Source organism: Rhea pennata, chromosome 3 (assembly GCF_028389875.1).
Source record: "Rhea pennata isolate bPtePen1 chromosome 3, bPtePen1.pri, whole genome shotgun sequence".
Classification (NCBI taxonomy): domain Eukaryota; kingdom Metazoa; phylum Chordata; class Aves; order Rheiformes; family Rheidae; genus Rhea; species Rhea pennata.
The window spans coordinates 37,003,246-37,028,693 of NC_084665.1; the positions used below are offsets into that span (position 1 = coordinate 37,003,246).

General features: G+C 38.5%; 1 protein-coding gene across 4 annotated transcripts in view; it reads right to left on the minus strand.

Moving 5' to 3' along the window:
• The window catches only part of LTBP1 (latent transforming growth factor beta binding protein 1), a 136,674-nt gene that overhangs the window by 10,926 nt on the left and 100,300 nt on the right, over window positions 1-25,448 (minus strand). For all 4 annotated transcript variants that reach the window (XM_062572045.1, XM_062572044.1, XM_062572047.1 and 1 more), the window contains exons 20-26: window positions 24,084-24,209; window positions 21,660-21,803; window positions 14,921-15,103; window positions 13,563-13,649; window positions 10,579-10,707; window positions 9,110-9,250; window positions 6,596-6,766 (exon numbers count right to left, since the gene is read on the minus strand). In XM_062572045.1, the coding sequence (XP_062428029.1) occupies window positions 6,596-6,766; window positions 9,110-9,250; window positions 10,579-10,707; window positions 13,563-13,649; window positions 14,921-15,103; window positions 21,660-21,803; window positions 24,084-24,209 (981 nt within the window). The remainder of the gene's footprint in view (window positions 1-6,595; window positions 6,767-9,109; window positions 9,251-10,578; window positions 10,708-13,562; window positions 13,650-14,920; window positions 15,104-21,659; window positions 21,804-24,083; window positions 24,210-25,448) is intronic.

Consider the following 25,448-nt stretch of genomic DNA (forward strand, 5'->3'; position numbering starts at 1 on the left):
ATTGACTGCCTCCATAAACAGGTGCTGATGTTTGAGGACAGCACTTACATTTATCATACCACTCAAGAATGAGGGAAGGGCACCAGTCTTAACAAAGGATTTTTTTCATGAATTAGGAGGGATATTCATGTCTTTACATGGAGAAATTCTAAATGAAGTGGCTGGGGAAAAGAACACGGTGGATGTAAAACTCTTGTTAAAATCAAAGGAATTACTAACCTGGTTATTACAAAACCTTTTGGTAGGTGTCTCTGGTCTCAGCTGAGGCTCCTCAAATTTCCTAAACCAATCTTTTCTCCTACTACTTGTGGTAGATTATTAAAGTTCTAGTAAAAGTAAGGTTGGGCCTGCCACAGCTTCATAAATGGCTTTCCAACTCCTTGCTGACTCACATATACACTTGGGATGTGAAGTTTTAAAATTTTAGCTTTCCAGGATGCTCTTCCAAAGCTTTTTCCTTAAAAGCACAACAGGGAATGAAGGAATCCAATTTCCCTTTATCTAGGCTTTTGAAAATCATCTATATTGTAAGGAAGACAGAACTTTTGCTTTTCTTCTTCTCAAAATACTTCCTAAACTCTGTGTTGTTTTATTCCATTTTCAAACTGAACAGTCATATATATTAATTCCCTTTTTTATTCATTGTCATGAGCAATAAATGCCCCCTTTTTATTGCCTCTGCATGCCCAACTGCTATATAACAGTACAATAATTATTATGGACTTGCCCTTAACTAAGCAAATATCTTAATAATATAAATGTTTTGTAATACAGACCAACAAACTGAGGAAGAAGAGAGAAATGTATCCTGGGAAAGATGCTTTCTCAGCATATTTTCCCCCTTTTTATACTAGGAGAGACTTACCTGGAACATAGCTGATGGTAGAAGATATGTAACTCTGGATAACCAGGGTAAAAAGCACATTTTTGGAGTTTTATATCAAAAGAGTGAAACAAGCAATGGGATTACCAGTGAGAAACTAAATAGCAGCCAGTATCCTCTGAGGAGCGCTGATGTTAACATGTAGCCTGCATGAATTTATGCTTAGCTGCATATGCATGATGAGAACCTGCTCTCAATAACGTATCTATGTTTTCAAGAAAGCAAAGAGCAAAGCCCTTCCAAAGTAATTCTATGCATCTCTGGTAGACTTCAGAAAAAGCATTGAAAATGTCAATCAACAGAAATGAAAGCAGCCAAAATACCTGCACAACTGAGCGTGAGACAACTTCATGATTATGGCTGTTGAGACACAATCACTGTACAATCGCTGTTATTTTCTTTGCCCAAAAGATTAATCTTTTAGTACAGAGCCCTTACCAGAAGGGAAGCTGGCACAATGCCATCCTAAATGGAAAGACGAACAATGGTCTGCAAAAATAAAATCCAGTGCCCCTCTGCTGATCTTTACCATCTCAAAGAGTACAGGTGGAAACTCATCCTTTACACACATCAGCAGGTGCTTCCAAGGCTTTTCACCTGAGTTAGTCATCCTGTGTCCCTTTTTAGTCCATGCAAAGACATAACCACTTCTAGGACACCATTAATATCATGCTAAAGTACATGTTTAGAGTAAGTTAAAGGAATCCAACCCTCAGGGTGCTTATTTCTCTTTCCTGCAGGAAGGAGGAACTGGTAGGACCAGCACAGATATGGGTATCTGTTTGAAAACCATGTGAAATTGGCCATATGTAAAACCCCACATGATAGCTCAAGGTATGCACATCCCATAGGCATTCTCTTAAGTCTGGGCTTTGCAAATGCCAAGGTGGAGATAAAGAGAAGTGCAGCAGGAGTCTTCGCTAGTTCTTTATGTGACTCCTGGTTACACAAAATGTCTCCTGTAATACCTGTTGATGGGAGTTCTACTATTGTCCTTCCTGCAAATCATCTAAACATAAAATAGTTCCTCCCAGAACAGGCACCCACAAGCTACTGTAACCTAAAACTTGAAGTAAAAGAGTAAAAAATGTGCATAAGGTTACACAAATAAGGACACACTAGTGTCCTTTACTGTTACCTAAGAATATGCTCATGCCATTATCTCAGTAGTCCATCAGCAAGTTCATAGTTTTATATGTAGTAATGTACTCCCATCCTCAGTAAATAGTTATTAAAATGCCCACTAAAACCGTAGAGCCCAGTCCTACTTTTACCCCCCTTTTCACATCAGAACTTCTGGTAGCCACCTACAGGAAGAGGGGAAGAAGGCACCCCCTGTCCCCTCCCCCCCCCCCCACCCCAGGGATATCATTAGTTCAAGGGTACATAATTCCACCTTCTTTGGATCCTCAGGTCTGAAAGAAGCAAAGATGGCACTGAAGCAAAGATAGTACTGTATTGCAGTAGTAAACTCCAAGGCAGGTTTCTAAAAAACATTTCACAAATGCAGAAATAAGGTCTTCCTAAATTAAACACTGACCACAGCACACCATTTTCTATCTCCTACTCATATCTCATCCCTTCAGATTTACTGTTCTGTGCAACAATACCCCTGGAGCTTCTGGAGGCTGAACAGCTTTTTCTTAAAGTTTTACATGTTCAGGTTAACATGAGGTATATATGGCCTTAGAGGCCTGACTTTAGATTCCAGATTTTTTTTACTGGTGGCCAATTGCTCTGTTTTCTGGCATGGATGCTTTGACTCAGCTGCTGAACCCATCGAGTCTGTCTTGCTGCCAGTTATTAGAGTATTGATTCCATATGCAGACATTTGGGTCTCCTGATAGTAACGATTAATTGACCATGAAAGCGAAACTTCTGAAGGCAGGTTGGCTGACAGGCTTATTTTTAGGGTGAGTGCAGTGGATAAACTATGTTTTTGCTTTTGCTAACTAATATAAAACTATCCATTTTCCTCGATCAAATAACACAGAATTTTTTTAAAGATAACATAGTACTGGAAGTTCTTTGGGCTAATATAGCCTAACACCACAAAAATCCCAGAAAGATTGCATTTCTGTAGTTAACATCTTGGTATTGGATACAATCCATGAAAGCCTTTAACTGAAATATAGTGCTAGTGTAAGATCATAACAGCAGAACCAGTGCAATTGAAATCAACTTGTATATGATTCCTTCTTTTAATGACAAGAAGGCCTGCCCTGCAAAATGGTGTTTTTACAGGTAAGATGTACTCAATACATCACATAATCACCACAGTTGATGTCTGCACTAAGTGTTTTGATCAGGATTTTGAACTAGTATTTTGAATTTATTCTTTAATGTCACTAAAAGACTTACCAGCCTTAATGATATTAAGATGTTACTGTTAGTTGCAATACTTTAATAAGTGCTAGTTATTTTTGTCTCATACTCTGATTGTTTAGTGTCATTTTCAGTGAAATTTGTTTGATCAAGCACAGAAAAGTAGGAGAATTACCATTAATAGCTTTCAGAAGTGCCAGCAACTACATAAAATTTATTTTGACACCGATGAATGGATTCATTTTTTTTAAACAGATCAACACATACATAAGCTCCCTATCTTTCCACTGATCTTATGCTGGATGCTATTCAAATTGGAGATTTACATCTTGTAATGAAAAATGGAAGTAATATTTCAAGAAAAAGTGGGACACAAAAGCTAGAAGTTATTTTAAAAAAACATGAATTTGTTTTAGAAAGGATTTGAAAACAAATCACTCATAATTGCAGCCATACATTTCCTCTAGAGGCAACATCTAGATCTTCAAATATGAGAGGAGTATAAATAAGGTGAAAGATCAGTGAATGGTCCTTTCTATAATCCAACCTATTTCATCAAGAAAGTCTTCCAGTGATAACGCTTTTCCCATCCCCAGGTCCTCTTTAACATGTGTTACAAATCTTCAGTATGCCCCTAACTTGGGAAATAAGCAGACACCTTCAGTAGTAAATCTGGCCAACACAATACACAAGTATTTGAAAATGGAGAAATTCCAGGTTCCCCAGCCAGGACTTGAACCTGTGACCTGCTGGCCCAGAGGTGTGAAAGCACTCTCCTGAGCCAATGATATCACTTTAAGTGCTACAAACTGAAGACATGTCAAATGAATCATTTATTCGGTTCAATCAGCTTTAAATTTTTCTTGGTAAATGTCCCTGAAAGCAGCAGAAGTGTTCCTGTGATTTTGTGTGTGCATGTGCACGTGTGCAATTAGACACAGGCATGCACAACTTACATGAAGAAATGTAAGCTTGTGTAAGCTTATTCTGACATACTAAGGATGCTTTATTCTTTTAAACTCTCTACGTTCCACTTCATAATCACGCTTTAAACTACCTGCAATCAAAGTATGCCTCATAGTTTCATTTAAAGCAGATCTACCTGTTCCTTCAGTGAATATTAAACCATAAAACTGAGTTTAAATCTGGAGGCGGAAAGATTTTATGATCCAGCATAATGCCCTTCAGCTGTGATAGAGAATCATCCAGTGCATTTAGCATCATGTTATCCATCAGGAACTTTAATGTCATTTGTTTCTTGAACTGCTTAAGTTCCTTCATAGAGCTAGTTGGGATTTGTGCCCAGCTGTTGCTATGGGATTGCTCCTCCAGAATCCTGTAGCTCTAATGATCAGAAACCATCTAATTTCAAGCCTAAAGTTGTTCAAACTGAACTTGTTCACATTTGTTCTTACATCAGCACCATTGTTTAATTTAAATGCTTGTTCTCCCTCCTCTGAGTCATCCACAGTGTTGTTATAGTGGGCAGTTCTACCATTTGCAGCTTTTGTTCTGCATCAAGATTTAGCATTTTTCATCTTACCTTGCAAGGCAGGTTTTCCATTCCTTGACTGGCCTGGTAGTTCCTCCCTGTTACTTTTCAGATTTATCTTGCATTAAATGTAACTAGCTAGAGATCTTCAGAACCAACTCTAGTACCCGCCCGACTTTCCCTACTGGATACATCTTGCTTTATTTCACTTTATGCATGCTTGCATGACATGGGTGGCTCACCATCACTGTTTAATGAACTAATACACTCCTTTATTCTGCTCTATCATTCCATCCAGGGAGCTGTGCTTCATAGCAGCAATTCTTGCTATTAGTTATTGCCTTGTATTTTTTACTATTACATTTCATTCCATTTCAATTATTATTATAGCTGGTGAAGTAATTCTATACCTGAAACTGTCCTCCTATAAGACTTGCTCTTCCACATCTTATAAATCAAGCTGTTGTCATGCTCTGTTTTTTCTTCCTCATTCTGTTTCTGGGGGAAGCATCAACTAACAGTTATTCCGGCCAATATCATCAAAATTAGGGCTTTTTCAGTTGCTGCCCTTCCAAAGCAAACTCAAACAAGCGAAGATGTGTATGAGCACATTCAAAGACCTTGCAAGCAAATTAAAAAACCATAAAACCCAAGCAGACACACACAGAGCTACATTAATACTTTGCTGAGCATCACTAGGTAGTTTTAACTCCAAGATTCTTGCTACAGGCAAAACATGTACTGCTTTAACTATAACAATATAGGTAACAGTAACACGAGCCCAAGAAAGGATCCAGTTATCAGAATAAAATGCTTTATAGATACAGCACGTTATTCCTATGTAGAAAGCCATACTGCTAAAAAGCATTTTAACAGTAATAAAACCATACCCAAACATGCCCTTGAAGTAATGTAACTATGTGGGGGAAGAAGTTGCACTATTTACAAATGAGTTATTATGGCACCAGACTGCATATACCAGGGCTGTTAAAGATAATGACATATCATCTCAGGCACAGCATGATATAAACCCTCTTCCACTGGTTTCTTCTCCACTCTCCAAGTCCCAGAGTGTCAGTGGCAACATTTCTCTCCATTTAGCTTTTGTAGTTGCTATGAAAAAATTTCTACTTAAATATCATCTTGGAACAATGTCTATTTCTAAAGACTAAAACAAAATACATTCTTTTAAAAATATGTCTGTTAGCTTATGCTCCAAAATATTCTTTAATATTAAGTTATATTCCTTGGAAACATGCATTTCCTCAGTCTGTACTGATACTCCGTTTGCCTCATCTGCCTTGTCTATCTAAAATGGCTCATGTATATATTTCATCATATCTGAGCACAGAACCATAGAGTGACCACTCATTCTCTGATAGGTCTAACGATTCTATAGCACATCATTATCAAGCAAACATGCCTGTTCACAGCCATCCTGGCAGAGCACTACACTGAAAATACATTTGTACATATAAAATTGGCAACAAAAATCTATCCTATTGAGTATTATGTGCATGTGTGCACACAAATGCACATGAACTATGTCTACATTTCCAGAGATGGTTTTTAGTTTCTCGGCGATGCTAATGAACTCTGCTACCCTTAAAATGCCTTCCTACTTCCATGAAAATCCTAAATTCTGGTTTTCAGTTGCCAGTCACTAATAGTTCCACCTGAAGTTGACAGGTCCAGTAGGTGCCAAAAAATAAAAGCAGCTGCTTTTTCAAAATCTGGACTGTAATGATTTGCCCTTAATTAATGCAAATTTCCATCAGTTCTTGAAGGGTTAGTTTCTTTTGTTCTTTCTTACATTATTAGCCCAAGTTTGACTTCAAAGGATTAAACTGATGAAGTATTTCAAAGTTCAAGAACTCAAATGCACATTTCCTTACCTGACTCTTTCATAGGACACAGTGCACACTGCATGCCCCAGGCTTCGCCATATAAGCAACAGCACTCAGTATATGTAGTCTGTTTTCCAACCAGAGGTCGACTACAAACAAAATCATCACTCAGATGCTGCCAGCAAAGGTCCTGGTAGACCTCAGTTTCTTCAGTTTGTTCTAATAGAGAAGACAGTATTACATCATCATCGCAGCAATATTATTTAAAAAAATAATGGTGTAATGCAGAATATTTAAACTCAAGTAAGAACATAGTCTAACTTTACTTCTCAAGAAACTGAATCTAGCCAGAATTGGTAAATACAAATTTAAGCCTAGAAATCCTGGTCATTTTTTAATGCCTGAGGTGGTTCATATCTTGGGGCCTCAGCTTTTCAAAAATCTTGAAAGATTCTGATTTGTCAATGGCACTATTAGGCCTATTTAAAAGCACCTTAGATTGGGCACCCAAGAATTAAAATTTTTTTACATTGCTAGCCACTGCTGAATGCTTACCATTGATTCAGCTCTGCTTTCTCTGAAGTTAACGGAACTCCCACAAAAAATAGAGTTAGGACAGAAGTGGATATTTGGGGGACTCTGCCCATGGAACAGATGTTTAAAAGTTGTTCTTTTGGGTTTCTTTTGCTGCTGGCAATGACATCAGAAAGAACATTTACTGCTAGGACAGAGCTGAACAAAAATTTTACATGGACTCAATGGGAGACTGGACAAATACGTGGAAGACATATCCATTAATTGAACAGACATACTGCATCAGGCTCAGGAAATCCCCTGAGCTGAAAATAGCTTGAGGCTGGGAGGGCGAGGGGAAGTATTGTTTATCTGCTGTCCTCATCCCTAATCATCCACTTATAGTTACTGTTAGAGATGGAATACTGCTGTGAACCACTGTCACATTCTTATGAACATTAACAAAAACACGCCTTTTTGTCAAAGCTGGAATATTTCAGGGGAGTACTAGTTCTGATAAAGTTCTCATTAGGAACATTTCCCAGTTCTAGAAATTTCTGATCACTGATGATCAGAGAGAGAAGAACTGAAAACTTCATCTTTTACTTGGAAGGTAAACACCTGAACACAACTGTTTTGTAAAAACATCTGAAAGGTTTTGAATCAGTTCCAACATAGAATGAAAAATAAGCATTGTCACAAACCAAGATTCTGTTTTCTGTCTAAGTCTGTTAACTGCATTTTTACAGGATGCAGCAGCGTAATGAAATGGTGCACGGGTGAGTATAGGATTGAAACCTAGCTCGAGTAAAACAGTGTGTTCTGAAAGTGCAAAGTTTCATAGTTTAGATACATCTTCTACTAAGAACTTGCCAGAATACACACAGGAGCAGAAGAGGTTCTCTGCAACCAACTCTGAATTCTGCTGGCAGCAGAGTGATCCTGCCAGCCTGTCACCTCCTCTTCTGCTTTAGGGAGAACTGTGGCAGCAGAGATAAAAGGATTGAGCACTTGGTTAGATGACTGCTGTGTCAGCCTCAGTGATGCATGACAGAATACCCTTTTGGTCTCTTGTATTCTCTTCACATCCTAGGTGAAACCAAAGGACAGTCCTGCTCCTGTTTTAACTGAAGTTTGAACAATGAAACTACTATGGTTCTTTCAGAGTTTCAGGCAAGAGGATGACCATGTTGCTTCTCAGAAGTACCACTTCCATAATATGGAGTAAAGCAAGCATTCAGACTGTATTCCCATTTTCTTTCACAGAAGCATCTTAGAAAAATTCATAGTGAGTTACCAGTACAAGAGGTCTTGGCTATTGAATGCCAGTATTAATCAAACAAACTATACCATTTCTTTTAAAACTTTGTCCAGTGCAATTGCAGTGCTACATTTCTGCATAGTGCTCTGGATTTACGAGATGTTTCTAAGAATCTCAGAATATTTAACATTTTTTTCTGAAATTAACATCTACTGAAATTAAAAGAGATGTAAGACTATCACTTGAACAGTGATGCTGCAGCCCACAGCCTGAACATGTGAACTCAGTGTACCCTCAGTATTAATCAGCTAAAAGTGCAGATTCATCTTTTGCTATTTTCTCCTATGTCTTGTTGTTCCCGTTCTTCCTCCCTTTGGTAGAAGCACTCACTGACTCTGGACTAAGTCTCCAGAGTTAGCCTGCAATCAAACTCCAACCTTAGCAATACACTGAACAGGCAGCGCCTTTTTACATACAAGGTTGAAAGAGATGCAGAACTGGTGAATTAGGGTGCTGAGGACTCCCAAGCCAAGCCTCATCTCACTGAGTACTTAGAGCAGTCTCCTGTCTACACTGGCATGGCAGAACCCTGTGGAGTCCTGCATCGCAATGCCATGTGGATCAACAGATGACTGGTGGCCCAAGCATTGTCCTCCCAAATACTCTCAGTAAACAAAGAGCAGAGCCATCCAAGAAAAACCCCATCTAAGCTTGCTGGGGTCTGTAGCTTTGTCAGCAGTACCTCATAGAAGTATACTCAGCCTGGTAATACATATAATGGATCATACCACTTGAATCTGCTGGTCTGATGCATCGCTTTTCTGTTGCGTCCAGAACCATTGGGTGTGTACAGAAACAGTTGTACGATCCTTCTGTGTTAATGCACTGGCCATCAATACAGCTGTTTGGGTCCTGACATTCATCTGTATCTTTAAAATGGAGGGAAACATATCAAGGAGAGCCAGCACAAAGCAGTCACACTGTGTTAATCTGTGTTTTTATATTCCTGTATTAGGAGCAAATTTCCCTGCATGTCTTCTGTTAATTACCACAAATACCAATTGCTGGCAGCAAAATCCTGCCCATGGAGAAGGACAGACAGATCAGCAGGATGCTGACCTCTAATCCTCATGTGCTAGGGGCATTGTGAATGTTTGCTAGTGTTCGCAGACTAAGCGTAGGAGTGCCAGGTGTGCCCTATGCCCAGCACAGCTGCAGTGCGCTCCCAAGTTGCTGCTCCTTTAGAACAGCACAAGCAGGCATTAGAAGTAAGCACTCTCCCTAAAGCTCTTCATGAGCTTGCCAGGAGAAGGGAACAGCTTCTCTAGCCACAGTAGTTCTATTCCTTACTTTGGCTTGGAGAGGAAAAGCAGAAATTTAGCCTGAAGGACAGAGCAGGCCATTTCACTTAAAATAAATTACATTAAATCAGCAAAGAAAATACCTTTGTAAAGAACAACCTTAGAAACCCAAGGTGAAAGGCTCTCCTCTTGTGGTTTAAAAAATTACTTCCTTTCATTATGTTATTCTGCAAATTCTACAGTTTTCTGCTTATACAGCAAAAGCCAGGGTCACGTTGTGAATAATTTTCATTTACATACTAGAACCAAAGGAGTGCAAGGTTCTGAAGACTAAAAGGAGCATGCTTATCAATGACCTGAAATGTGATTCCACACTGCGTATTAATTGCTTGTGGAAAATAACTGTCCTTGAAAAAAAAATAAAAATCATTGTTATTTTGATTTATTACACTGAAAACAGCACACTTATCAAATGCCAAATACAAGATGGGCTACAACATCCAGACTTTCACTGCTGCCTCCACGTACAAAGGAAGACGACTAAATTGCACCTGGCAGAGTAAAGCAGCAGTGTGCGCCTTAGGAGGGAGCCACCTCCAGCTGCTTTGTGCAGCCTGCTTAAAGGCTGGCAGCAGCTCTAGACTGCATTTAAGGGAACAGAAGGGGTTGCTCTGGAGATGCAAACTTTTGGGAGGAATTTGCTGAAAAGGGAAGCAACTAAGCCAAACCGTGCCCTACAAGCCATCACCGTGTCAGCTAGAATTGCTGGCTAGCCAAGCAGAAGGAAGGGAAATGATCTAGTGCCTCTTAAAAAGTTGCTACAGGAGTAGGTGGTGGCCCAGTGCTCCTCCTCTTCCTGGGAATACCACAGTTCTGAGGGCAATTCTGCCATATGAGGGCTTGTTTTGCCCATCTGCATACCATTATAGTGACAAGACCACTTAAAATAAACCTACCAAAGCACTGTAGCTTAACAGGGTCATAGTATGTGCCTTGTTTGCAGTAGCATTCGTAACCTGGCTGTGTATTCAAACAGAAGCCATTTTTACAGATTTCTTGTCCAAAGAGTTGGCATTCATCAGCATCTGAAGAGAAAACATTAAAGGCTGCATTAATGTAATTCTTACTAGGACACGTAGGCAAGCAAGATGGAATAGACCCTACCATCTAATCACAAAACTAAGCAGTTACACTTATGGCTTTTATGATTGCTCTCTTCTCTCCTTGTGCTGTTTGCAGAATCTGCTGTGCATGGTGGAAAGTCCTCAAAATCCTCCATGCAGGAATCCTTCTGCATGGAAAACTTCAATGGAGACTTCCCATCACTAAGGAGTAATTGTCTGTTGCTAAATATAAGGCAGCAACCACTACAGCACCTAGTGACAGCTGACAAAGAGAATCTTTTCATTTTCAAATGAAAGTGGAGGTTTCACATGAAATATATGCCAGGTTATACATACCTTTGCATAGCTGTACACATTTTTTCCCAGCCTTGTATGTATGTATTTGTTATTGTTGGAATTCCTCTCCTTTTTTCTACCTATTTTTTGCTTTCTAGACGTATATAACAGTCTGCTAAAGCTAGACTGGTATTAAAAATAGCAATACAAAAGTGCAATGTAAAGTAGGTAATTCTCCTTTCAATTACAATTGTCTTAATCCATTTGACTTTTAAAGATTTACTCCTCATTTACACTCAAGTAGTACATATTTCAGGCCCAAAATGCCACTTCTATCTGTCCAGCAGTTTTAAAGATGTATTATTCATATGCTTCCTTTTCCAGAAGAGATGAAAAAGCTATAAAAGCTGTTTATTTTTACAATCATTCTTCCAGCCGCTGAGTGACTTTAAACATTAAATATTTTAAATTTGATTGTTTAGCAGCAAGAAGACTGCAAAGCTTAATAAGAAATATCATGTAGCTGCATGTTTGTACCTCTTCTTCCTATGGAACAAAGATATGTGTCCTGAGGAAAAAGTGGGAAAGCTTGAGAGTATTAAAGTTAAGGAAAGCTAGCTGAGTACATTCTCTTCTGACAGAAAATTCAGGAAAAAAAAAGGGGGGGGGGGTGAAGGGGCACCTCCTGCAAGCAGAAGTTTGTGGACAAAACCAACAGAAACACATAATGAGTTAACGTAACAAAGAAACACCACATTACTAAAATTTATGCATCTATCTTTTGTGCCATTTCTAAAGATAACAATAAACTTACTCAAAACAAAGTCTTACTATAGGAAGAATTGGTAGAAGATACTTCCAAATATGAACTGTTTCCACACTTCAGTATTTATAGCAATTAGAAATGTTACCAACTCTGAGGTAGCACAATAGATACAAAGAAGATGTTGTCTAAGATGCAATTGGACATATTCTACACATAGTGTATCCCTGAAAGAATATGCAGAAGTCTTAGATGTGCAAAGATAAACAACACACTTAAACAATCCCTGAATAAAAATTCTCTCTATTGCATAGAATTCACAGTTCTGTACAATCCACACAGAAAGATTAGGGCCTTTAAGTACAGCTCTGTGTCACTGTTCAGACTTGTCTAGAGGCAAATTGTCAGTCTAACCAACACTGAGATGGTCCCTGCTACCATCATTCTCAGGTCTAGAGTCACCCTACAACACTTTGGTCTTGACTCCCTCTACAGCTGTTGGGCACAGACTTTCAGTGGTAAGGAGGCAGTGTAATCCTCATTGTATAAGAATCAAGGCGAGGTATAGAGAAAGACTTGCTGAGGATAACACAAAAAGATGTCAGCAGGGCAGAGAACCGAGCTCAACCGTGATTTACTCACTGGTTAGGAAAACTGATCTAGCAGTGTCCTAGCTAATGAGGAAGGACAGTCCAAGAAAGCATATGTAATAATCATTAGGAAAAAACAAGAATCTTTTAATCCCATTTTCTAATCTTCTTAGAATTAGGTTTGACAAGTCAATGACTTAGCTGGAATTTACTTGATGAATCCTTATCTATCAACCAGGTGAAAACATAGTACTATTAAACTACTTAAAAATAGTAAATTCTATGTGATATGAACACACAGTAATTTCTACATTATTAAATACCTGATTCTTAAAATAGTAGCTCCAATAGGAATAAATACATAAAATTTGTGTATTTTAAAATACTGGAGCTACTATGTCAACCAAAGATAATGTGCTGACTTCATTTTAGCTGATACAAATACAGTGTATTTATGCCATATGCTGCAGAAAACTAATTTAATTTCTTGTAAAGGAATTTCACTGATTTCACTCTTTCTTCTTAGTGATGCCAACTCTCTCCCTCTCACACCCAGAAACTTTCTGTCATTCACTTGCCTTCCTCTACAGTCCTTTGTTCAGTAATTTATGGGGGCAGGTTTAGCTCAGTTGGTTAGAGCATGGTGCTGCTAAAGCCAAGGTCGCGGGCTCAATCCCCCTGTGGGCTACGCTGAGGGTTGGACTAGATGATGAACTAGATGATGAACTAGACTAGATGAAAGGTCCCTTCCAACCTTATCATTCTATGATTCTATGAATTATTTCATTAAGTTCTATAATGATAATATCATTGCTGAATTTCTCTTCAGTTTTTATTTTCCTTCTCACTTGTAGATCTAATGCTTAACATTTTCTCTCTCTCCAGCTTCCAAAACAAATCTACAAATTTAAGATATTTCATACGTAGACATATATGTGAGGTTTGTGATTTCAGCACCCTTACAGTATATAGCACTTGATCCAAATTAAAACAAAATGTTATAGATATGGTATAATTGACATTCTACCAAACAAATTCAATGATTTTCAGTGAAGTTTCGTGTCACAATGCTGTCTTGTCACCTAGTGAAATTTTAATGAATATGTTTACATTGTTAGCTCACATTTCTAGCCAAACATCTACTAGAACTTCTGAAATAATTAAACCTAATACAAGTCAGTGCTGACCTTTGTAATTCTGAGAGAGAAGTCCATAAGATGATTCTCCAGAGGGGATGAAACCTTTCCCTTCAGGACACAAATCGGTAAATTCAGCTAGGAATGAGAAAGACAACAAGAATTAGGTTGCTAAGAAGTTATTCACGTAATATGCATTTCAGTGTACTTTGATAAATTTGAGGTAACCTTTTGCCCTATTCAGATCTATCAAGCAATCATGCACAGCTTTAGCTAAAGCTACATGCAACTCTACTTTCCCCTGCTCCCAGGCTGCAGAGCTAGCTTTGAAAAATCCACATCACTGAGCTCCTTGCAAACTGATTTCTCTTGCTTCCTGGCAGGACAGTCTAGTCCATACCAAGTTTAATGGTGCACTGCAGTTATAACAATACCAGTAGCCAAATTATCTTAATTAAATCTAGCTTGGGCCTCTCTGAGCTATTCTGCAAGCTGCAATGTAGACATATTCAATTGGGGTACAAAACCCTGCACACATTCTTCAGTCTTTATACAGGAAAACACTAATTGACTGCAATAGGAGAAAATGGTGTGGATTACAGAGAAAAATTATGTAAAGTGTCTTGGAGACAGTACAGAATCGAAGAAACCTATCCAAGCAGAGAGACTCCTTTCCTAAAGCATTTCGTTATGGTTTTACTGATTCTAAAGTGTAGTTCAAACAGGAATTAAACAAGATGATACATTTGTGTGGAAAGTAATCTTTAGCATTTAATCTCAAAAAGTTTACAGATGTTCTCTCTTATGTGATTTCTTCCAGCTGGATTCTGAATTTTAGCCATTGCTGCTTATGCTTCAAGTACTGTTTTCAGTATTTGTGACAAATATCACATGGTTATGTTTTTTTAGTTTTATATTTAGAGGTTAAACAATGGTCTGCAGACAACATGGTTAACTGCATTGTTCAGTAAGTAGCAAAATGTAAAACTGATGCCATGATATATATGAGTAATTCATAGTGCTGTAGAAACAACATTACAAAAGATAGCTGCAGCCATGAAAATACTGCAGTGCTTAACTTTGTTTTCCAGCTTGTGGGAAAAATATAAAATGTTAGATTGGAAAAAGCTTCTGGAAGAAACCATCTTTTTTAAAAATCAGCTGGAGATAATACTGGCCATTTTTATCCCTGGTGCAACTGCACTGAAGCCAAAGCATTTACACTAGGAATTAATTATTCCTATTGACTTTTCCTCTGTGGAAGTTTCACATGGGTAAGTTATGTTATGACTAAGTATGACAGAATATGGCTTTTAATGAATAAGCTTTCTCTGAAGGCAGAGTGCACTAATGTTAAAATGAACACAATGCTTCAAGAATTTACAAATGGACAGAAGGCCTCCTCTTACCAGTTCCAAAGACAGGGCATGGGAAGATTTCACAGTTATCACCCCAGCCAGCACCCAAAGTACAGCAGCATTCTTGTTTGGTTACATTGGATGTAAGCACATTGTCACAAAAATTAGCATCGTTCAGATTGTAGTAGCACTCCTTCTTCCCGTCTTCATGTTGATCAGCCTCTATTGGTAAGTCTGAAGGTGAAAAGAAAACAAGTAAATAAGACGACATGTGAAATGAATCAGTTTTATAAGAGAACCAGGAGAGCCACAGTACCCCTGCATTTCACCATGCTGTGCAGCACTGCAGCACCATTAAAAGAGAAGAAAATGGTTAAATACAGATTCTGGATTTTTTTTTTTTTGTCTTAGAAAGAGTGATGGAAGTTTATAACCTTCCTTTGACTTCTTCAAACCTGTTTTCCTGCTTGGTGCCCATGGATTGTTTATTTTTTTACGTTTTTCATTTTTAAGCTATGCACAAACTGCCTTGATCATGCTTAACTACTGACATAGTGTTTTCATGTATGAATCTTGAAACCCTTCACAGAGGTGAATAAGCATTACAACCTCATTTTACAGATACAGAAACTAAGGCACAGATTAAAATGGCCTGATTTTAAAAAGAATGAACATTTTTGGCCCCTTTTAATTTCCCTTGGAGAGAAGAATGTTCCATGCTATGGAAAACAAAGTCATTTGTGATTTTTGCAAAAGAACTCAGTGACTCCATGACGAAGAGAGGAATATAATGCAGATGTGAAGTTAACTGACTCTGCACCTTACTTTAAAATAGGCTTTAGGGGTGTCCTGTTAAAGAATCTTATTTTCTGCCCTTTGCAGTTGAGTGGACCCTCTCACAATAAACATGAGGATTGAATGTAAAATACTGTCTCCACAGATCCAATAAAAACCTCTTCAGCAATAGTCAAAGACTTTTCTACAGCAAGCACTCCTAGAGTACACCAAGGAGTGAGTTTGAAAGGAAATACATTTCAGCTTTTATAAAAGATTCTATATCTATCTAACCTTGCACTTCCAAAGAAACTCTCCTCAAGAGCTCAGAAGTGAGGACTATCCCACAGAATTGTTACTCACATGTCATCAATAGGAGGAGCTTTTCTTAAGCATTCCAGAAGACAACAGAGTTCTAAAATTATAGATGCTCACATTTCTTGATCAAAACTTTACTCAGGAACTTAAGATAGGTAACTCTTGAGGTGACCAGTTCATCTCCTTTTCTTCTTGGGAAATTGTTTATGTTTAGCACTAAACGAGTGATTAGAAATAAATAAATCCATAAAAACCTACTAAAAATTATTTTTTGTTGGCTGATTTTCCATTATTTGATATTTCATTCATTTATACTCGGGCTGTTGCACAATGCTGCCAGCCCGAGACATTCCTAAAAGTAACATAGGTCTCCCAGTGGAAATTGAAACCTATTTTATGCCTGATGATAGCACATTTCAAAATTCTAGAAGATCAGTAAGACCCAGAGAGTTGTGGTAGTTAAGCTATGTCTGTTTGCCTTGCAGCTCTTTTCATTCATTCATATTTTGTTCAAAACAAAATGCTTAAGGCTGACCTACCTAGAGGTATTTCAGTACCCAGGAGATCAAGTTCACCTGACTACCTCATCTGTCCTGCCTTCTGATCGTCTCTTTGAAGTCAAGCTCGGCCTCATTGTGTTCGCTGGAGGATGGAGTTTTCAAGTCCCATCCACTTTGGTCTGTAAAAATAATGGCTCTGAAATGGGACCTCAAAGATGGTGGCTGTCCAACAGATGCTGGAGGAATAAAATGAACTCCAGCCCTTGTCACCTCACGCCTGTTGTCCCTGGCTGCCCACCCACACTCTCCCAAGCAGACAGCGTGTGGCAACCTTCCTGCACACGTAAACATTAGAGTTGTTTTGAGAAAAATGGGCTTAAATGGCAGTATGTGTTGCATATTATTGCACTTTGATAGTATGAACGTGTCTAATAGTTCTTTTGGCTTTTAATTCCAAACAATATTTGGGTTTATTTCTATTTTCCTGAGAAAAGCGACTGTTTCTGTTTTTATGGAGTTTGTGGGGCTGGCAGACACCTCTATTCAAATTTAGTACAATGTTGCCACCTACAAGGCAAACTTTCCTTTGCTGCTTTGCCAATATAACTAAGTTGTACATTAGGGGAAACACCCAGCTGAGTGCTATTTCATCGTTTGTTAGTTTAGTCTGTGGTCTCCCCTCATCAGACAATTACTATTTTCCACAATATGCTGAATTTCATAGAGTATGGTGGTTTTGTGGTATCAGCTGCTATCCAATAGGAATGAAGTTAAGACTATCATGTGTCACAGAAACTCAACTGAACTAAATCTCTTATTCCAAGGTGCGAGAGCAGCACTTCAGCCACCAAATCATACATTTTCCTTGGCCATTTGCCATCTAAGTGAATCAAAGCCCGAAGCTTAAATAGGAGAAACAGCCTGGCAGTTTTCACATGGTTTACCAAGGAAAGAGCACCAGGAACTGCCCCAAGAGGAAGGAGAGACAATCTCCTCGTTTGATTGTTTATTCCCATTTTACATTTGATGTGTTGGTTTCTCCTCCCATTATCTGCTCAGCAGCTTGAAAAGTCTGTTGTTTACACAGCTGTGACTGAGGGTTAGTCAAGCAGGCTTCATGAATGTTTGGAAAGCAAATGAGACACAACTCTTTAATTTCTTTTCTTTTTTTTTTTTTTTTTTTTCCCAAACCATGGCCAGTCTGTGTCTACAAGCTTTTAATTTCTCTCTCATATATTATTAACCATTTAGTAAACAGGTTGTTTTTCTAAGCGGTTTTGGTAAGTATTTTGACAAAATATGGTAGGAAATAGGTACTTACTTATTTGTATCATTGTTTATTTAACGTTTTTGTTGTTGCTGTTAGAAAAATGTAAAATATCTCTCTACTAAGGTGCTCTTAATCAATATATCTCCATCACGTTTTTGTTATGACTGTTAAATATTACCAGTCTACATAGGAGATTCTGCGTAGTTGCTGCTAAGTTAAACTATGAAGGTATACATTAAAAATAGTTTTATATACACTCATGTAATTTACCCAGCAAGATATTCAGCATGTGCTTGACCGCAAACATGCATTAGGAGTACAGGATTCAGCAAGTAACGAAGATATTAGCATATGCTTAGAATTCAACATAAACTTAAATATTTGACTAGATAGTGGCACGTAACAACTATGCCCTGCAAAACCCCAAACTAGTAGACCTGATGGAATTTTAAATGCTGCGACCCTGCACTGCGGCTGCTTGCCCTCTGCTGGAGTCAGCAGGAGGCTGCTAAAGGGAAAATCCTCACTGCAAGTTCATAGCTGCTAAAACTGCCGGGACTCTGGTGACAGACTGTGTATCTGAGCAAGCTGCATGAGTAACACACACTTTCAGGACTTGCCTTCAACAAGACAGTAAAAATACATTGGTGTGTGCCTGTAGCCAAGGTGTATTTGTGTTAATTTCTCAACTGGCTCCATATGTGACACCTATCAAACCTGTGGGAGGGTGTCAGAGGGAGTATTTACGTACACATGTATATGTTCCGCCTGGCCGTGAGGGGGAATTTCTTCACTGTGAGAGTGACGGAGCCCTGGACCACGTTGCCCAGAGAGGTTGTGGAGTCTCCTTTTCTGGAGATCTTCAAGGCCCACCTGGATGCAACCGTGTCTAACACGCTCTAGGTGACCCTGCTTGAGCAGGGAGGTTGGACTAGATGATCTCCAGAGGTCCCTTCCAACCTTACTGATTCTGTGATTCTATGATACACAATTCAAGAATTAGTGCACATGATGCACATTTAAACAGACATGTATGAGCATGCTCGGAGATGACTGAAATTCAGATCATCAGTTTGCTTAGAAAAATACCACATATTGCCATAAAGAAAAATACAAATTTGAAGGGTTTTCCTTAAAGCCTTAGTATTTAGGAAATACAGAATCTGTACTTGGACACCAAATTTCTAGCCTTGAACAGGTTTTTGGACCAGACATATGGTCTATTCTTTGGTAGCATTTTTTTTTTTTTTAAATGAAAATTAGTCTAGGCGGACTTGTACTATATTTGAACAACAAAAATGTGATTTTTCTTTATAAATCCTAGTAAATACTGTTACTGCAGAAAGCAGTAGAGTTGCTGTCTAAAGTGGGCCCCGGTACCCTTGTGGAGGTCTCTCACTGGAAATCTTTTTACTGTCTAAATTGTAACCCAAACTTCTGATGTTATTGACCTTGGTATATGTAAGCCAGATTCCTGCTGATAAGCAGATGCTTACACATACCCTTTTTACTTGTAGTTCTCACTTTAAATTGAATGTTTTACAATTCCCAAATGCATACTATCCTTTTTAGCTTCTGGATTCAAGGCACATGATCATATATATTAGTAAATTTAGCTGTGTACTAGAACATATATTTTTCTTAGGCATATTAATAATTAAAAAACATGTTAATAAGGATTAATCACTCAAACTGCATTGAGGTCAGTACTTCCTGGAAATTCATAATAAATGGCTTAATGTATCTCGCTAAAAGGACGTATCAGACGAATTAGTAAACCAAAATTGGCATTTTTTCCCCTCTCAGTTACAAAGAGGTCTAACAACGCAGCAGTTTCATATGATGCAAAAGAAAGTTCTTTACTCCTTTATCTTTCCTTCCTTCTGAACTGTTTGCTGCATTTTTGTGAAAGGCAGGGTAGGGAGGAAGAGATTAAGATGCTCAAATCCTGCATGCTTACCTTGTTTGTCACGGAAATGCGACAACATGGGCCAGAACTCCTGATACATACACTGAGAGGATCCTTTCAGGACACAGCCAAATAACAGATGAATTTCCATCAAATGAAATCTAAATTTCTCTAGATCTCTAGGTCTAGACTCTCTCTAGGTGTTGAGTGGTAAGTAAAGGGAAATGTGAACACAGAGCATTCCACAGAGGTAACAGCCTTTAACCACATGTAAAAAAGTTCCCAAATTAAAGTTATGTTTGACCATTCTTCACCCATTTTTAGAAATGGCATCCTATTTCCACTTGGTAGGTATAAGTCGGAGTGACATTTCTTTATGTATAAACAGCACAAAAACACAAAATGAGACATGAACAAAGGTCAGCTAAGCTACACTGAACTACAGGAATCTGCAACAAGAAAATGCAAATAAGATTTTTCCTCTCTCAGAATTGGCATGATGCAAGCTAAGGCTGACAGATGATGTCCACATGCACTGTAGGAGCTCTCGTAATACCATGCCTGACTTGCGTATGTGGCCTGTCAAAGCCAGAAGATGCAGGGCTATCCCTTCACACTGTGCAAGGAGACAGGGTGATGCTCCTGTAGCTGGTCTAGGTGGATGGTTGAAGTATTCACCAGAGGGCACATCATGCTAGCTGTTACTGCTGCTTCTCCTGCATTGACCACGGGGAGCTCATGCCCAGTTACAAACGGAGAGAAAACACTGCTGTATGCTCCCTTCCAAACAGGAGCGGAGGCAGTACCAACAGGCAACGCTTTTCTGCCTCAGCCCGCTCCTCTGCCTCTCTTTTCTTTTTATTTATTTTTATTCCTTCATCTGCAAAATAAGTTCCCATAGGCCTGAATCTTTTTCAGGACGTTTTACAAAAGCTTCAGTTTGTCAATCAGCTTTTAAAGATGTTTCCCAGGCAACATCTTGAGTGCTGCTGAGTACTATATCCAATGACTAAAATACATGTTGCGCTTGGGTCACAGAGATCTCAGCCTTGTTAACGTGTCTGTGAGAGATGAGTGATAGGAGAAAACAGCCGTAGCCTCCTACGCTGGAGAGCCTGCATGCTGGCAGTAGGGACAGTTATTCTAAAGCTGTTCAAAAGCTAGATCTGCCTGTGGGGTAAGACCAAACCAAGAAACCAACCGAGATCTGCATCCTGGAGGGAAAAAAATATCACGTATGTCAATTCCTTCATTTCTTGTGCTCTGTTTCTCCTTATTTGGGGTTTTTGTTCCTTTCTCCAAACATAATCATTGTAAAACACGTGGAGGCAACTTTAAGTAAGAGTTCTAAGATACTTTTTAAAGAGGATATTTCCAGTAGTATTTTTGATATCCAAAGCACATAATAACAAAAACTCATAAATCCATTAAGACGGACTATTAGGAAAAAAAGGACAAGATGGAGTAAAACAGGCAGGGGGACTACTCAAAGAGACTAACAATTCAATGTTTTGGTTTTCCCAACTGCTTTTTCTGAGAACTTACATTAGTATTAGATAATACTATGAGCAGACCACTCTATACAAACTTTGTTTTTAATTATATACTCCTTTGAGAGTTCTCCAAGCAGCCTGGTAGACTTTTGCAAAAATCTGAATAACAAAAAAAGAATCACTCGTGCCATAGGTTTGATTCCAGGCCTCATTTCATTGTTACAGTACAGCAAACAAACTATTTAATCTTAACTGCTGTAACTATTTATCATTAACTGCCAAGGCTGCTGAGGTACAAAACTTAGAAGGTATTTCTGCTGAATTTTCACTGCTAACGATTCATTGATAACATATTCAATTCTAAAAATTCCTCTTCTGACACAAACTTTTGATAAGACAACACTTTTAAAATCTGCTGTTGTAGTTAAACCAACATGAACATTTAAACCAACTTTACTTTTGCACTGGTTACATATTAAGTGAAAACCTTCCCATGCATGTAAAAAAACCCCCGAGGCATTTTTACCTGGGGAGGTACGGAAGCGACACTGTCCAGTCATCGGATCATACTCCTGGTTTTCATCAGAACACAGGCACAGGAAAGAACCATCGACATTTTCACAGAGGGCTTCGCCACATACTCCGCTCAGCATTTCACATTCATTCACATCTGGGAAAAATAAATAAATAAAAGACATAAATCAATTCAGAACCATTACCGACAGTTTGTTCTTTTATCTACTGTATCTGTGCCAATATTGTCTGCCAGAATACAGATGTGATCTCTGGGGGAGGATTAAAATATCACTAATACCTAAGCAGATTCATAAACAAGTATTTAGTTCCTTTGAAATAAAGGCCCCTGAAAGCCAGAGTAGTTTTTAAGATATTGGTGCTGATTAGGTGCTGCTTGTGCACCAGAACACCGACTTACATTTTTTTCATTTTTTTGTTTTGTTTTTAAAAACTTGTTTTTTTCTGGGGATTTAAGATGCAGACTCATTTCATTTGTTTTCTTAAACAGCTATTGCAACCAACTTGTTCTCCTTATTATCAGACTCTCACTGAAATCAAGAAATAAAATGGGTCAGTTTCAGGAGAATTCAGCCTCAACTATGAAAAGAGAATTAATTTTTTTCCTCAAAATCTCATTTTTCTCATAAACATCCCTGAACTATCCAAGCTCAGGTCTACTGTGTGCCTCCCATAGGCAAGGCCTCACAGGTTGTTCTGCAACCCCAGAAGGTTGTTCCCAGATCCCCCAGCAAAGCCCCTGCAGAACAGTGCCGGTTTCCTCTCCCATTTAGATGCTCCTCCCAGCCATGACTTGTCAAGTACCAAAAAGAATTCCACATATTTTGAACTTTGCTTTTATATGTCTCCTGACTAGTCTACCCTGAAATTTTTTGACGGACAGGAGAGCTGTCTGTTGCTTAAACAAGGCTTATCAAGTATTCTCAGGGTTGACTTGGCTCGCTCTTCAGTTGCTATAGTTTACCTTTGACTGACTACTTATAATTTGTAAATCATAATTCAGATATATATATAATTGAATGTAGTCTAAAGTGTAATTTGTGAGATGTTTTACCCTTTTACCCTCTTATCCAGTAAGAACAAAAATCTAGTCACATGATCAAACGATGAGTTTGATACATGATAAAAATACATACTTTAATTTATTACTTTGCTCAGAACTTTCAAAAAGTATTTAGATCATTTTCATCTTTTTATGGAATTCATATTGATAAGGATGCAATCCTCTTTGGGTAATGCTGCTTAACTATAAAGATTTATCTTTTTTCTTAAAATGTTTTGGTTTGGTTTACGACAGGCACCATAATTTGTAAGAGCGCTTTAGAATTTGTCCATCATGTTCTCAAGATCATAAAGAGACCTGACATTATTTTATGATGCAAAATTGCTTCACTAGCAACTCAAAATTAAATTCAGCTTCCACCAATTTGTACTCTCCTTTTTTCTTTCTTTGCTTAATTTGTTTCAGCCTGTAAGAAGTTACTATATGCAAAAATATACGTCAGTATGTTGCAAGTAAGTCTCAAATGGCCTAAAGAATTTTGTTACAAAACCGTTTAACATATTACAGAACACACACACACTCTTCTCTATGACTTCTAACTCCTTCACTCTGCTCCGTATTCCATTTAGCTCTGTGTTCCTGGTAAACGTGTTTCATCCTGACTCCAGCTTGAATAAATTGCTTAATGAATACCTTTCCTTGATCTGGTATTAATTTTATATTAAAAGCTTGTGCTGCTTCAGATGTTTCTCAGGTCCAACCATCACTATTAACAACAGATATGGAAACCTATTACTCACAAGATAAACATGCAGTATTTACACATTTACAAAAATCTCACATCTTTTCATGGTGATAGGTGTCTTTCTTGGAGATTGAAGCCAATCTTAAAGTCTGTTCAAACATAATGTGCCTAGGGAGGTGTGCTATCTAATTGAGACTGGCTGTACCACATGCCAGACTTTATTTCCTGCAGGAGGTAGTACAGAGTTCTGGTTATTCACCTAAGAGACTAAACAGATGTTGCATTTAAATAGGCTGAAGTATTAAATTCAATCCACTATGATTTATATTTGTGAATGGTCCTGACATGAGCAGAAATAGTGGGTTTTCTTGTTTTCTTTTTTTTTCTTTTTGCCTTTGGAGAGAGAGATAAAATGAGTAGCTCAGCTTATTTGCTGTTGGTTTCCATTCAATCCTAATAACAGGTTCTCATCACGTGGCTACACAGTTTCCACCTGGCATAAAGTTCATCAAGTAAAGCATAGCTCAACCTTATTTTACTAGTGAGTAGTACAAGTTTTAACAAAAAACGATGGAAAACAAATCTTGTGAAGAAATGCATTGTGCTTATAAGCTGCTTTTTCCTTGCTGGAATCCTGCAGTAGCAATTACAACCATCTCGAAGCTCACCTGTGCACCCTCGCCCATCCTGAGAGTCCTGATAGCCCTGGTAACAGAGGCAGCGGTAGGAGCCATCCATATTTTCACAGAACCCATGGCTGCCACACAGCGTGCCATTTGCGCATTCATCAACATCTGCAAAGAAGAATTTTAACATCACACAGGCAATGTGACAAAGGCAGACATTAATGAAGAGTGAAGAAAAACAACACAGAGATGTGCCAGTTTTGCAAACACGCATGCAGTGATACGTGTCGATAGATGAGAAGGAAAATACAAAGGACAAGACACAAAAATTTAAAGGAAGTACATGTACAACAAACAAAATTGTTTTAGTGTTAACTTTACAGGAAATATGTCAGACAACCATTTTGGTCAAATCCTTCCCACCTATTTCACCAAACTGCCCAGTCATGACATGATGCTACCCACAATAGAATGAGAGATAATCTAAATGTGACCATCTCACACACTTCCCTACAGACTCTGCCAGTGAAACGCTATATAGTCAACAGCATAGGTAAAACTAACCCCCTCCTCCCCAGGGCCTACAAGAAAATCTGAAGCATATGCTTACATCTATTGTGTAGGAGTGCTGAACATAGACCAAAGATTTTATGTGGGACTCAGAAGTGCTGCACAAATCTCATTCTGGTTCTTGATACAGAAGAGAATTTCACAGCACATACTTACATGGTACATACCTGAAGATTGAGCCTTTTGGCCTTATTCCTGTAAACATACACAAATGAATAATCTTACGCAGGCAGGCAGAGTAATTGCAATGACTATGTGCTTTCTGCACTGGCCCCTCATTTGCAGTTTTCATTTGTGGTTTGCTGGCCTTAGAAGTGAGAGTCACTGGGCGAGTAGGTCTGTTCTTTGACTCAGCTGCCCATCAGCCTATAATGAAGCTGAGGTGCTTGTGGCAAAACGTGGTTTATTTTTGTAAGTGTATTACAAGTGCCGTGAATATATTTATCTTCTGTTGAAATAAGACCTCTAACCAAGGCCCTGACCATCTGTGACCATTAAAGATGTCATGGGGTGTTTTTCAGAAGAAAGAACTTTAACCCAAACTGGGATCTAGCCAAGACACTAGGATTAGTATCTTCTGCCTTCTAAATTTCTCTGCAGTTTGAAGCAGACACGTTATTTCTACAATTCTTTCTTAGAAACCACTGTGACTTATGCAGAGCTGCTGTCCTCTCTGAATTCCCTTCTGTACTGTGCCTCCAGGGTAACTGCACTTTAAATGCTTCCAAATGCAACTAGTTCGGAAGGCTCCACCTCTCATGCACGACCACCTTCATGTGGCTGAAGCCTGCAGTTGTCCTGCCTCCAGCAAAGGCCTTACACACTCACTGCACTAAA